The 14,797-nt window shown below is 53.1% G+C and overlaps 2 protein-coding genes across 2 annotated transcripts in view; one reads left to right on the forward strand and one right to left on the reverse strand.

The window, feature by feature from the left end:
- GOLGB1 (golgin B1) overlaps positions 1 to 5,322 on the reverse strand; it is a 39,709-nt gene extending 34,387 nt beyond the window's left edge. Inside the window, exons 1-3 of the mRNA XM_085233418.1 lie at positions 5,196 to 5,322; positions 1,920 to 2,051; positions 659 to 761 (exon numbers count right to left, since the gene is read on the reverse strand). Of these exons, the coding sequence (XP_085089544.1) occupies positions 659 to 754 (96 nt within the window). The 5' untranslated portion in view covers positions 755 to 761; positions 1,920 to 2,051; positions 5,196 to 5,322. The remainder of the gene's footprint in view (positions 1 to 658; positions 762 to 1,919; positions 2,052 to 5,195) is intronic.
- A 3,693-nt stretch (positions 5,323 to 9,015) lies between these two features.
- On the forward strand, positions 9,016 to 13,715 carry LOC100538407 (guanylyl cyclase-activating protein 1-like). The gene is made up of 4 exons (XM_010708844.4): positions 9,016 to 9,213; positions 10,786 to 10,935; positions 12,697 to 12,787; positions 13,425 to 13,715. The coding sequence occupies exons 1-4, from the start codon at positions 9,016 to 9,018 to the stop codon at positions 13,550 to 13,552; spliced, it is 567 nt and encodes a 188-aa protein (XP_010707146.2). The 3' UTR covers positions 13,553 to 13,715.
- Positions 13,716 to 14,797: the final 1,082 nt, after the last annotated feature.

Here is a 14,797-nt window from a genome sequence, read left to right on the forward strand (position 1 = left end):
AAAAAAGCAAAAAAGAATGCATGCATCTTCAATGAACACAGGAAAGCTGAAGTGAGCGGCTCTCAGGAGATGCCACCACTCACGCACTCTGTTCTGCCCTAGGTGCTAAAGGGCAGCCTGCAGGTCAAAGTCTTCTCCTGGCACCCAACTGTGCAGAGCTCCTCTTCCTGCTGTGCAGAACCATTAAAACTTGAAAATTTTTCTTCATTCTCATTCTAATACTTTTTCTAGCATCGCTTTGAGATTTAGAACCTTAAGTAGATTTTGGTCTGCCCCACATGAGCGCTGACTTAAGGTGTTGGGAATTCAGAAGCAGAATGGAATGTTGGCTCAGTAGCTACTTTAGCACTCAGCAGTGAAGGAGGAAATAGTTCTCACTGCAGCCAGATGGTTTATACTCCCCAAACTAATTCTATGTTACGTCTGGAAGCCTTTTCACAGAATCACAGAATCACCAAGGTTGGAAAAGACCTTCAAGATCGTCCAGTCCAACCATCCACCCATCACCACTAGCTCTCACTAATCCATGTCTCTCAACACAAAATCCAAACATTCCTTGAACACCTCCAGGCTCGGTGACTCCACCACCTCCCTGGGCAGCCCACTCCAGTGCCTGACCACTCTTTCAGAAAAGATATTTTCACTGCAGCATGCTTACAGTGTCAGAGGACTCAGACTCAGTAACAGCATCTCCACCATCACCAGACAGCTCTTGTAGAACAGTATTTGCCAAACCCGACAAACGGCTCAGCATCTTCAGCCTGAAACAAAGCAAAGAGTCAGGATACAGCCAACACTGCTGAGGAAAAAAAAGGCATCCCTCCACACTGGTCAGGCTTACGGAGAACGCAACCGCTCTGCCAAGAGAACACAGTGGTTTACCTCAGCTCACTGAGTTCTTGCACTTTTACCTTTTCAATCCTCTTCCCCATCCCGCCTACGGAAGGAGAGCAAGCAGCTGTGTGGTGCTGAGCTGCCAGCCAGGGTTAAACCACAAAAGAACAGAAAAACCTCAGGAATTGCATTGGGTTTGTGTGACAAGGTTTGGGCAGCAGAGGGGCTGCAGGGGTGGCCTCTGTCAGAGGCATGCAGGAGCTGCTTCATAGCACAGACAGCTCTGGATGCTGAGTGCACCTCTGGGAGAGCAGACTGATGAAAGGGGAAGAAATGCTGCACCACTCAGAGAGAGAACATTCAGAGAACACCAAGGTGGTGCAGGAGGAGGGCAAGAGGTGCTCCAGGCACCTGTGGAGAGGAGCCCACTGCAGAGCAGGCAAATATGGCCTAAGGAGGCTGCAGCCCATGGAAAGGCCCTGCAGGAGTTGGCCCCAGGCCTGAGTGCAGCCCATGGAGGTAAGTCTACGCTGGAGCACATCATTGGGCAGGAGCTGCAGCCCGAGGGACCTCACACTGGAGCAATCCATTCCTGTGGGAAGCCTGTGCAGGATCAGTTTGGGAAGGATGGCATCCCATAGGAGGGACCTTACAGCAGAGCGAGGAGGAAGGAGTGCAGAGGTGAAGCATTACAAACTGAACATGACTGCCATTCCCCCACACTGCTCGGAGGGAAGAGGCAGAAAGAGTTTTTAGTTTGTTGACAGTTCTCCCTGCTCTAGCCTGACTGCAACAGAACGTGCAAGTATCACATTAGGTACAAACTCAAGCTTACATCAAGTTTTAAAGTCTCTGTTTAGCCAGAAGGAGACTTCTCAAGCTGGCTATATGCTCAATCTCCTTTATCTCTGCAAACAAACCCCTCCTCTCACACTGCCACTTCAAGCATGGAAACACCAAAAGGATGAGAATACCACCGCATCACTTCAGCGTGGCAGTCGCAGCTTCCAACCACCTGACTTTAAGCTAGGTGTGCTAATGTGTGTTTCCCTATCAGGAAGCAAAGAGGCCACGTGAACACCAACCTCCTTCATGGACTGAAGAGCTCATAGGTCTGCTTGTTCAGTAGGGGGGAGGTTTGCAGGGCAGTGCTGCTGCTCACACACGGCTCCTTCACACCATTCTTGTTTATCTCGTGGGCACAGGAACAAAGGGTCCTTGAAGGCAGAAGAAAAGAAAAACAATTTATTTGACAGTAAGGAGATAAAACCTCTCTCCTTTCTACATAACACACTCTGGGTCTATCACAGTCACTCATCCTCAGTAAACATAGAAAGTGAAAAGTCTTCCTTGTTTGGAAAATATGATTTCTCCTGTCCTTGCACACACACACACTGATTTCCAATGCTTTCAGAGAACAAACTGTCTCTGCAGCCTGCAGAACAGAAGGCCTGGGAAGCAGTGAAGCAAGAAGGCAGGTCTTGGATTCCTGCAAACAGTCCTAGAGATGACACTTCTGGTGAAGGACACTGCAATAAAGCTAGGAGTGCTCAGTTCCGTATCAGTGTAACAGCCAGCAAGCACAGTGCCAGTATCTCACATGCATCCCAGCTGGCCTGCACCTATCGTGGAGCTCCAAAGCAGCACAGGCTTACAGGGAAATTTCTTCTTTCACCATTAGCTGTTCACCAAGCTGGCAACAGAAAAGACTCATTTAAAGACTTGGAAGTAAAAATGCCTCTGTGACCATCAGCAATGTTTGAGGAGGATGAATCTGCTCTTCCCACCCAACAGCAGGCCACAGCTTCTCAGTGTCACAAATGCGAACAGCTCAGTTCAGACAGCTTCCCCAGGAGAGGAATTCCACAGCTGCCCTGGGTTGTGCTGAGGCTCCATCACCACACAGCAGACGAGCACTTCACAGTCTTCAGAGGTGATTTCTTGCATTCCAGTTTGTGTCCACTGCCTCATCCCATCCGTGGGCACCACTGCAGCTCAGCTCCTTCATCTCTGCACCACCCCAGAGGCTGAACACAGGAATAGCAGAATTATTGTCCCAAAGCCAGGTCAGCACACACACACTGGTCTCACTGACCTGGGGCAGAAACAGCCCAGTGCTTGCACTTCCTATCTGCTTAGTTAGCATCATGGAGTCATTCAGGTTGGAAAAGACCTCTGAGTCCAACCACCAGCTGACTCTATCAGACGCCATCACTAAGCCACATCCCTCAGTGACCATCTCTTCAATGCCTGCAGGGGTGGTGACAGCACTGCACCTCACCACCCTGTCCGTGGAGGCACTCTTCCTAATTACCAATTTAAACCTTTCCTGGCACAACTTGAGGCCATTTTCTTGCATCCCATTACTCATCACCTGAAAACAGAGACGGCCTCTCCTCACTGCAGCATCCTGTCAGGCAGTGGTACAGCGATGAGCTCCCCCTCAGCTTCCACTTCCCCAGATGGGACCACCTGGATTCCCTCAGCCGCTGCTCAGAGGTCATCTTCTCCAGACCCTTCACCAGCCTCATTTTTTGAACGTGTTCCTTCAACTCACTTCCTTGTAGAGAGACAGGCCCCAAGCAGAACACAGCGCTGAGCTGCGGCCCCAGCAGTGCCATGCAGAGGGATGGGCACCTCCTGCTCTGCTGCCCGAACCACTGCTGCTACGAGCCAGGATGCCACCCGGGCACAGTGCTGGCTCGTGTTCAGCTGCCAACCAACACACCCAGATCCTTCTCCTCCAGGCACTTTTCCCCAGGCCAACACTGCTGCATGAGGTTGCTATGACCCAGGCACAGGACACTGCAGTTGGCTTTGTTGAACAGCATCGATCCATCCTATCCAGATCAATCTGCAGATTTTCCTTCCAGCACCCAACGGGGAGCTACAGGAAAGGGGGGACAGAGTCTTGAACAGTCTGTAGTGACAGGACAAGGGGAAACGAATTCAAGCTTAAAGAGCATAGATTTAGCTTGGATATAAGGAAAAGGTCTTTCTCAGTCAGGGTGGTGAGGCACTGGAACAGGTTGCCCAGGGATGTGGTTGAAGCCCCACCCCTCCAGACTCTCAAAGCCAGGCTGGAGCAGGCCCTGGGCAACCTGATGGTTGCAGCCCTGAGCTGTAATTCCCTGTGCATTGGGGAATTGGACTTGATGGCCTTTCAAGGTCCCCTCCAACTCTAAGGGTTCTATAACTCTATGACTCCTAACCTCAGGCAGATCAATGTTCCTGCCTAAGTTGGTACCATCTGCAAACATCCTGAGGAGGCACTTGACCACCTCATGCAGATCACTGATAACGCTGTTAAAATTGCCCCAATCCTGAGCCCCGAGGAGTGCTGCTGGCAAACAGCCACCAATGGGGGTTAACCCCACTCCCAGAGACACAGCTCCTCTTCCCCCAGAGAACAGAACCTCCACCCAAGCCACGAGAAGCCAATTCTTGAGGAAAACACTGCGGGAAATAATACCAAACACGGTGCTAAGGCTGAGCATACGGCAGGAAGGAATCACACAGGGCTGACCGCCTCCCTCATAAACAGCAGTCAGCAAACACAGGATGCACGCAGCTCAGTGCACACCCCACTGCCTCACCCAGTGTGCAAACAGCACAGCTGGCAGCAAGCAGCCACAGCTCCTCTGGGCTCGCAGTGATTGCAGGAGTGGTAGAACCCCTCTATGGGCCCCCAAGGATCAAGAAGGAATGGTTTTAAGCTGAGATAGGGGAGATTTAAGTTGGATATGGGAAGGAAGTTTTTCACTCAGAGGGTGGTGAGGCACTGGAACAGGTTGCCCAAGGAGGCTGTGGATGCTCATCCCATCCCTGCAGGCATCCAAGGCCAGGCTGGATGTGGCTCTGGGCAGCCTGGGCTGCTGGTTGGCGACCTGCACCAGATGAGCATTGTGGTCCTTTGCAATCCAGCCCATTCTATGGCTCTATGATTGCAGTGGGGACCCGCAGCCCTCTAGGGCTCACAACGACCTGACGACAGATTTCCCCCGTCTGCACACAAGTGACAAAGGCACCCACCCCCACCCCATCCACCCCATTTCTGTGTGTCAGCTACGGATGAAGGACTCGGCATTACCTTTCCCCTCGCTCGCCCCACTGCGGCTGCATTACGCACACATTACACACACCTTACACACACATTAACTTCAATTCTTTGCTTTTTTCCTTCCCTCGGAGGCAAACAGGCGCTGCTGCCGCCCCGCAGCTCATGATCTCCGTCAGACGCTGCCCGCAGCAGCGCCTCGGGGCCCGACCGCCGCTCCCCGCCGCCCCGCTTCCCCCCCTCGACCCGGCGGGCCGAAGACACCCCGCGGCGGAGCGCCAAAGAACGGGCACAGAGCACCGACCTGCCGCGCGCCGCCACGACCCGACCCGCCGCAGCCACCTCAGCACCGGAACGCGCCGCCGCCACTTCCGGCCCCTAGCCCCGCCCCCCTAGGCAGGACAGCCAGTCAGCTGCAGAGCTGAGGAGACCGCCGACAGCTGTTCGCGGACACGTGGCAGTAAACCGCCAATCCCGAGTCGAGCCTCGAAGCCCCACCCCATAACAAGGACGCGAATGGTCAGCCGAGGCGGGGGGCGGGGCCTTACCTTGTTCGTACGGTCACGCCCCCTTCGTTGCCACGCCCCCCCGCCTCCGGCTCCCGACCTCCCCGTGACCGCTTCCGGCTTTGTTTCGCTTTAATTAGCTGGGAGAGAGCAATTTCTCTAATTACCAGCTGCCTACGGCTAATTTATTTCACTTTCATCCTCATTATGTTCCATTAATGAGCCCTGGATGATGTGAATGGGAGTTGGCTCTGTTTAAATTTACGTGGTGCCATAAGTACACGGGGCCATACAGCCCCATGCAGCTCCATACAGCCCCATACAGCCCCCTGCCCACATACAGCTCCATACAGCCCCATACAGCTTCATACAGCCCCCTGCCCACATACAGCTCCATACAGCCCCATACAGCTTCATACAGCCCCATACAGCTTCATACAGCCCCCTGCCCACATACAGCTCCATACAGCCCCATGCAGCTTCATACAGCCCCCTGCCCACATACAGTTCCATACAGCCCCCTGCCCACATATAGCACCCTGCCCACATACAGCCCTGTGGCCCCATAGTGTCCTATGGACCCCATACAGCCCTATGCTCCCATACAGCTCCTTGGCCCCACTCAGCCCTGTGTCCTCATACAACCCCATGACTCCATACAGCTCCTTGCTCCCATACAGCCCTGTACCCCATACAGCTCATTGGCTCCAGACAGCCCTATACCCCCCCATATGGCCCTATATCCCCCACAGCCCTATGTGACCATACAGCCCTGTACTGCCATACACTTCCGTGGTCCCATACAACTCTATGGTTCCATACAGTCCTGCGTCCCCATGCAGCTCTTCACTCCCATAAATCCCATACCCCATACAGTCCCATGCAGCCCCATATTCCATGCAGCCCCATACTGCACACATTACCATACAGTCCTGTATCCCATACTCCGTACAGCCCTGTGCACCCCATACAGCCCCATACAGCCCCATACAGCCCTATACTGCCCCCTGCCCCATGCAGTCACACACCTGGTTCCCAAATCAATCCGTGTGTTTGGTGGCTGCCCCACACTGCTATTTGCTGGTGAGCACAGGACTGCATGCTGACACACAGACACAGCTCCATGTGAGGACGTGCACAGAAAGCAGAGCCCCTCATCTGAAGGGGGGGGTTAGAAAATGGGATGGGATGGGATAGAATAGGAATGGAATGGAATGGAATGAGATGGATGGGATGGGATGGGATGGAATGGGATGGGATAGAGTAGGAATGGGATGGGATGGGATGGGATGGGATGGGATGGGATGGGATGGGATGGGATGGGATGGGATGGGATGGGATGGGATGGGATGGGATAGAATAGGAATGGGATGGGATGGGATGGGATGGGATGGGATGGGATGGGATGGGATGGCACGGGATGGGATGGGGTGGGATGGCACGGGATGGGATGGGATGGGACGGGATAGAATAGAATAGAATAGGAATGGGATGGGATGGGATGGGATGGGATGGGATGGGATGGGATGGGATGGGATAGAATAGGAATGGAATGGGATGGAATGGGGATGGCATGGGATGGGATGGGATGGAATGGGAATACACCAGACTAGACTAGAATAGGAATAGAACAGTTCAGTTGGATGAAACCTTTGAAGACAGCCAGTCCTGTGCAGTCCCCCAGTGCCCATCCCCACTCCCACAGCACTTCCCACAGCTTTGCACTGACCCACAGCCAGGAGCTCTGCTGACCCGTCCTGCTGGCTCCAGGAGATGGGTGTCAGCTCCCCTATGGCAGCCCCAGGAGAAGCTGGGGCAGGGGATGATTTTCTTTCATTATTTATCCTGGAACTTTCCACTTATCACCACATACCTGGTTACACATTAGGGAAATTCTTCAGTATCTAGAAGAGTAACCTACAGCTAGGTTTGATGAACTGGTCAAGGATGCCAAAATATATTTCCCTGTTCATCAGCATACTGTTGTAAGATGTGCAAGATGAGTTTACATCACTAATAAAAAAAATTAAGGCAACATGACAGTCCTGCTAGGAAAAGCAGCCCTTCTGTCTCCTCCTGCAAAAGATTGTTCATTTGGTCCTGGTACTGCAAAAGTCAATCTACCTCTTGAAAAAATGAGATTCTCCCTGGCAGCACAGAGCAAAGCTTTGTAACCTCCTGTGTCATTCAGCTGGAAAAAAGATCTGACTGGTAGCAAAGCAAGTTTCCTTTGTCTACTAGTAAAACATTCTGCCAGGGCATTTGCAGTGGGTTGATCTATTCTCAAAGTAAAAGTTAATTCCTACACATTGTTAACAAAATAGTGTGCCTATTTTATTTTGCCTACAAGCTGCCAATTATGTGATTCATGGGAGTTATTGTATATCACAGCTTTTCATTCACTGTTTCTTTCCAGATTCCACTTGTTGTGAGTGCTCAAGCCACCAGATATTCCCCAGTGCTAAGTAATGATTTATAACCCCTTTGCTTTGCTGTGTTTTAAAATGCACTTAGACTGAATATGAACAGAACTTGGAATTTGTTGTCTCAGCAACGTGGGCAGCAGAGGCAGAGTTGGACTCTGTCCATGACCTCCGTAAGAACACAAAGGTTTTGCAAGCACCAGGGTCATGCTGAGCAATTTGGTGTGTGTGGTACTTTGAGATGGAGCTGCATTGTAGAGAGGAATTTGGGAGAGGTGAGGCAGGGGGAGTTAAAATGTCCAGAACTGAGGCAGGGGAGGTTTGGGTTGGATGTGAGGAGGAAGTTTTTCAGCCAGAGGGTGGTGAGGCACTGGAACAGGTTGCCCAAGGAGGCTGTGGATGCTCATCCCATCCCTGCAGGCATCCGAGGCCAGGCTGGATGTGGCTCTGGGCAGCCTGGGCTGCAGGTTGGTGACCTGCACACAGCAGGGGGTTGGAACTGATGAGCGCTGTGGGCCTTTGCAACCCAGGCCATCCTATGGTTCTGTGATTCTATGATTAATAGTGTTCCCTGGCATCACCACTCTGTGCTCTGTGAGATGGGTTCTGCAGGGGTTGGCTGCCCCTCCGTAGTGTTTCTGGGGCCAGCAGAGTCACAGCAGGGTTTGGTTCCCCATCTGCTCCTCTGTGCAGTGTGTGGAGACAGGACTTTTCCCACAGGGCCTGATGCCAATGGGTCCTTCTTGGTCCTACACACCAAATTACCCATGACCTCCAAGTCTATAAATCCGGATAGAGGGGCAGACCTTCACCCCACACCAAACCTCGCATCTTGCAGCATTTCCATCTCATCTTTGTGTCTAATTATACCAAGGTTAAAAATAGGGCAGCGTCCAAAAGCAGTGCAGCTCTGAGGCATCTGCTTAACCTCCTCATCCCAATGCAGCTCCCAGAATAGCAGAGCTTTGCTGGATTATCTCACACCTTCTTTCCATTCTAAGCAGAATGTTTGTATCATTGAAACTTCGGGGTCTGTAAAGCAGCCTCTAAGTAGATTAACGTTTCTAATGGGCTTTGGGAAGGTCAGAGGTTTTTACTTTGGGACTAACATTGAACGTGGACGGGAGCAAAGGGGCACTGCTGTGAGAGCAGCGGGACGGGGAGGACCGTTCCTGCAGGGTTCCTCTTTCTGGCCATGGGAAACAACAACAGCTCCACGGTGGACGACCTGCAGGCGGTGGAGATCCACCATTGGTACAAGAAGTTCATGACGGAGTGTCCCTCCGGGCAGCTGACAGAGCACGAGTTCAAGCAGTTCTTCGGGCTGCGGGGCTTGGACCCCCAGGCCAACGAGTACATCGAGCAGATGTTCCGTACCTTCGACATGAACAAGGTGAGTTCTCTGCGAGAAAGGATGTGCCCTTTAGAACCAGAGAAACAGAGAATCGTGGAATCATTCAGGTTGGGAAAAAGCTCTGAGATGCCCAGTCCAACCCCAGCCCATGCCACCGCCCACGTCCCCCAGTGCCACATCCCCGTGGTCACTGAACACCCCCAGGGATGGGGGCTCCCCACCGCCCTGGGCAGCTGTGCAGTGCTGACCGCTCTTTGCAGCACAGCTTCTTCCCAGGCTCCAACCCGACCCTCCCCACGGCACCCTGAGCCCATCCCCTCCCGTCCCATCCCCGTTCCCTGTGATAAAGGTCTGACCTATGAAGGTGATGAATGGCACTCCCTCCTGCCCTGAACACATCACTATTGGTGATTCTTCCTGGAACAGCTGCCCAGAGAGGCTGTGGATCCCCATCCATCCCTGGAGGTGTTCAAGGCCAGGTTGGATGGGACCCTGGGCAGCCTGGGCTGCTCTGAAATGTGGAGGTTGGTGGCCCTGCGTGTGGTGGGGGGTTGGAGCTTCGTGATCCTTGGGGTCCCTTCCAACCCGGGCCATCCTGTGATTCTGTGATCCCCTCTCATCCCATCACCATTCCCTGCGGATAGAGACCAACCCCTACTTACTTACATCCCTGCTTACTGAGGATGCCCTCAATCCCCTCATCCAGACCATAAGTAACAACCCCCAACAGCAAACCATCCCCTGCAGCATTGGGCAGTTTGGGGTTTTTTGTCACAATGCCACGGGGCATTGGTGTAAGGCAGCAGAATACAAGGGGCAAATCAGTGTGCGTCAGCGACACAGATGGCAGCCATAGGGAGTCACTTCTCGTTGTCTAACAGCCTCATTCAAGTTCACCTATGAATCTTGAGATATCACTGCGTTGTGTTAATTGGTTTGAGCTCGTTTGACCCATGAGATGCCAGCAGGAGGACGTAAGGCTAAAAGCTGGAGCTTTCTTGAGCCTTCCGTTGTCCTTCAGGAATACATACATTAGACAGCAAAGGCTCAAATTCTGGATTCAAATTCCAGACTCAAATACCATGTAGATCTTTATAACACTCTGGAGGAAGCAGTTTCCAGGTGTTCCATGGATTCAATCAATCCCACGTGGTTCTTACCAGGACCCCTGGCTGTCTCCACAAATGCTCCTCCTCCCGACACCGTGTCCCAGTAATGACAGTGCTGAGAAGCAGCTCTGTTAATTAACAGCTGTGTTTCTCATTTCTGTGCAAGCTGTCCCCTCCCTGCTGCCCTTCCTCGGGAGGTTCAGAAGTGACCACCCACCCAGGGACGCAGCGCGGCTCAGAGCTCTCCCATGAGCTCCGTGAGCTGCAATGAACCACATCTCGAGGCCAAGTTCCAATTCAGATTCCATCGTCCTGACACAAAACCCAAATACAGGGAGCATGATGGTGAGAGGAGTGGATCAGAGATTCTCAATCCAGATTTAAGCTGGCTTTTAAACCTCGGGAGCGCGGAGTGGTGCTGGGTTCCAGACCCATGGCTGAGGAGCGCATCCTCATCACGGCACAGAGGCACTGAGCGGGTCCCTGCTTTGCTCTGCCCCAGGATGGGTACATCGACTTCATGGAGTACGTGGCAGCCCTCAGCCTGGTGCTGCGTGGGAAGATGGAGCAGAAGCTGCGCTGGTACTTCAAGCTGTACGACGTGGATGGGAACGGCTGCATCGACCGCCACGAGCTGCTCAACATCATTAAGGTGAGTCCCCGGCATGTGGTCCTGGAACACCCCCAGGGATGGGGGCTCCCCACCGCCCTGGGCAGCTGTGCAGTGCTGACCGCTCTTTGCAGCACAGCTTGATCCCAGGCTCCAACCCGACCCTCCCCACGGCACCCTGAGCCCATCCCCTCCCGTCCCATCCCCGTTCCCTGGGAGCAGAGGCTGAGAAAGAGGAGGAGCAGATATAGGGAATGCCCTCCATCGGTCCCTCCCTTTGGGGTCAGCCCCTCAGTGTCCACACCATGAGCTTGGTCTGCTGACTGGCAGACGCTCTGAGGATGGGGGTCTTTCCTGGGGAGGACCAGACGCTGATTGCTGGGTTTGGTTGGGACAACAGCAATGGCTTCATGGCAGCAATCAGAGGGACTCCGATTGGTCTCTTCTGTTGGAGCTTAGAAAGATGCTGAACTAATAAAGGATGAAGAATGATACAACTAATACTCTTGTTGGAGCTAAAATTGGTTAATTCGCTAATTACAATAAATAAGCGTTACAGGCAAGACAGTGCTAGGGCAACGGCTCCTGCAAAGACTGAAAGAGCAAGAGAAGAGAAAGGATAGAAAATGTGGCCATTCCACCAGGTGATATTCCCAGAGCCTCACAGTGGAGGCACTTCTTTCCCCCCCTTTTCTCCTCTTTTGCTCCATATTCAAGAGTTTTCTTTTCCCTTCTTTTCCCATTCCCCATGGTCTTTCCCTGTTTTCTCTGGTTTTCACTTGATTTTCCCTGGTTTCCCTTTGTTTTTGCCTATTTTTATCCATTTCCATTATTTCCTCTCTTTTTTCCTTGTTTTCCACCGCTTTCCACTCTTCTCCCCTCTGTTCACCATTCTTTTCCACAGTTCTCCATTGTTTTCCCTTGTTTTCCATCCTCTTCCTCCCTTTTTCCCCTCAGTTTTCCATTTTTTCCCAATTTTCCATTTTTTTCCCCTTGTTTTCAAATGCTCTCCCCATCTTCTCATCTTTCCCCTGTTTTTTCCTTGTTTTTCCCTGTATTCCCCGGTTTTTCCTTGTTTTCTTTTGTTTTGTTTTTCTTCCCCAATTTCTTTTGGTTTTCCCCGTTTTCCCCTCATGTCTCCTATTTTCCCTTGTTTTCTTTTGTGTTTTTCCATTTTCTTTTGTTGTTTTTTTCCTCCATTTGCTTTTGGTTTCATTTTTCTTTTTTCTTTTGTGTTTTTTTTTCCTCCGCTTTCTTTTGTTCGTTTTTTTTCCCCTCCATTTTCTTTTTTTTTTTTTTCCTCCTTTATTTTCTCCTTTTTCTTTCACTTTCCCACATTTCCCCCATTCTCCCCCCGTTTTCCCTTGTTTTCCCCTTCTTACCCTGTCCAAGATGTTACACCACGTTCTACTTTAACCTGTCAGATCCCAGCTCTGTCCTTTCCCCATCCTCCCCCGCACCCAACTGAGGACAACCCGCCCTTGGCTGGGCTGGTCGCTGCGTTCCGGAGGGACACCTCCATTTACCCAGCAGCTCTCAGGACGCAGCGCTGCTCAGCACAGAAGCAGCACAGATGTTGGCTTCCGCCCCCACTCTGCCCCGCAGGCGACCAAATTCGGGGCAGTTTCACCCGGGATCCCAATTCTGCCCTGTCAGCAGTGCTTCCATTCCACCCAACCCAATGTAGGGCAGCCCTCAGGTCCGACCCACTCCTCCCACACTGCAGACCTTCATCCCCCTCAGGGCCAGCTGTCAGGGTTGAGGATTCCCGCAGTGTTTTCCTATCCCGCTCTCCTCTTCCAGGCCATCCGTGCCATCAATGGTGGCGACCACGAGACGAGCGCAGAGGAGTTCACCAACCGCGTCTTCAACAAAATCGATGTGAACGGGGACGGTGAGAAACACCCTGCTGCCACCCCAGCCCTGCTGCCACCCCCCTGAGATGCCCCAATGCCACACAGCTGCCCGTGCTCCCAGTCGGGATGGGGCTGTGAGCAGCCCGCTCTATTGGGAGGTGTCCCTCCCCTGGCAGAGGTTGGAACTAAACAGTCCCTAAGGTCTCTTCCAACCCAAACCGTTCCCTGATCCTATGCCTCCTCTTCTGCTTCATCTGTGCATCTTTTCCTTTTGTATTTCCTTCTCACACGAAGCCACGTACTTTGCAGAGAAGCTTTTCTCCTCCACCACACATAATGGGTACAAGGGATTCATTCCCTGTTCTCAGTCCTTGGCCGTATTTTGTCTGCGTGCGTTTTGTAGGGTTTCTTTGTCCCTTTTTGGGCGTAGCTGATGGCAGAGGGAGGGGCGGGTGCTGCTTGCTGGCAGTGCCCCTAAAGATCATAGAATCACAGAATGGCTTGGGTTGAAAAGGACCACAATGATCATCCTGTTTCCACCCCCCTGCCATGTGCAGGGTCACCAACGGCCAGACCAGGCTGCCCAGAGCCACATCCAGCCTGGCATCCACCCATAGGGAAAGGCAGAACCCCCCCAGAGCCCCCATCCCACTCTGCTCTGTCTGTGCCCCACAGGGGAACTTTCCCTGGATGAATTTGTGGAGGGAGCGAGGAAGGACGACGAGTTCATGGAGGTGATGATGAAGAGTTTGGATCTGTCTCACATCGTGGCCATGATCAACAACCGCCGGCACAGCGTGTAAATGGGGCTGGGGAGAGCGAGCCAGGAAGGACAAACAGACAAAATCCCGTACATGTAAGGATGGAAATGAGAACGGAAAGGAACTGCCATAGATCTGTGGGCGTCAGAGAGCACATTGCTGCATGAACATGGGAACTGTGCATGCAGGGCAGGCTCGGAACAACGGGGGCTGTGCAGCACTGTCCGGGGATTTCCTACAGCCCAAAGGCCAACGGCTCAGCACCCCGACTGCGTCCCACAGCCCGCATCCATTGCTCTGTGCTGCACTCAGGGCAATGCCAGAGTCGCAACGAGCACTGTGAGAACGCAGCATGGAGAAATCTCTGATGTGCACAGAAAGATCCCAGCGATCACCAACATGAAGGGCATCGCCACCCCGCTCCACCACTGCACCACCAGCACCTCTGCAGCGCTCACACTGCGTCCGGAGCTCGGCAGCTTTGCAGCTCCATCTGTAGGAACCCATGGGCAGAGGGGAACACCCACTGTGGGGCTGATAGGACACTCCTGTCATAGCTGCTGATAATGAGGGTTGGTGCCAGGGATGGGCACAGCGCGGTGCTGTGGTGCTCTGATGATGGTGCTGTGATGGTGCTGTGACAGGGCTATGATGGTGATGGTGCTGAGATGGTGCTGCTACGGTGCTGTGATGGTGCTGCAGTGCTGCTGATGGTGCTGCAGCCATGCTGTGACGGTCCTGCAGTGCTGCAGTCACCTGAAATCCAGGAAGAAAACGCCGTAACCCCAATGCAGTGTCAGAAAGTGGAATTCCTTCATTCCTCACCACAGTACCGGGCGAGGTAACAAGTGCACGCTCTCAGAGTTCAGGCTCTGCATTGGAGAAGCTGAGCCACGCACACGCGGTGCATCGGCATCCACGTTCATTCCTGACCAATAACTCGGTTCCAATAAGAACGCTGCTCACACACCGAGGAAAGATGAACCGGGAAGTTGTAGAAATCGCGCTCACGGATTCCTTGCGCTAAGCCGCTCCTTATCCTCGTACCCGGCCCCGCAGCGCACGGGAGGGACGGAGCGAGAGAAGGCGGCGGGCGGGGCGATGCAGAATGGGCGGAGTCATTGAGGGGGCGGAGCCTCTGGAGCAGCGCACCAATGGGAGGGAGGGACGGGCGGTGGGCGGGGCCGGCAGAGCGGCTCGTCAACGAGAGGATGGAGGGGAGGTGGGCGGGGCCTGCGGGGCAGCGCTCCAATGGGGCGGAGGAATGCGTTGCGGGCGGTGCTTGAG

This window comes from Meleagris gallopavo, chromosome 1 (genome assembly GCF_905368555.1).
Source record: "Meleagris gallopavo chromosome 1, MGAL_WU_HG_1.1, whole genome shotgun sequence".
NCBI lineage: Eukaryota > Metazoa > Chordata > Aves > Galliformes > Phasianidae > Meleagris > Meleagris gallopavo.

What these genes read in the sequence shown, in the direction of transcription:
- LOC100538407 (XM_010708844.4), top strand. Translation starts at nt 9,016, where the DNA reads ATGGGAAACAACAACAGCTCCACGGTGGACGACCTGCAGGCGGTGGAG. An exon ending in AGCTGCTCAACATCATTAAG is followed by an intron (nt 10,936 to 12,696) that starts GTGAGTCCCCGG and finishes CTCCTCTTCCAG; the next exon opens with GCCATCCGTGCCATCAATGG. An exon ending in AATCGATGTGAACGGGGACG is followed by an intron (nt 12,788 to 13,424) that starts GTGAGAAACACC and finishes TGTGCCCCACAG; the next exon opens with GGGAACTTTCCCTGGATGAA.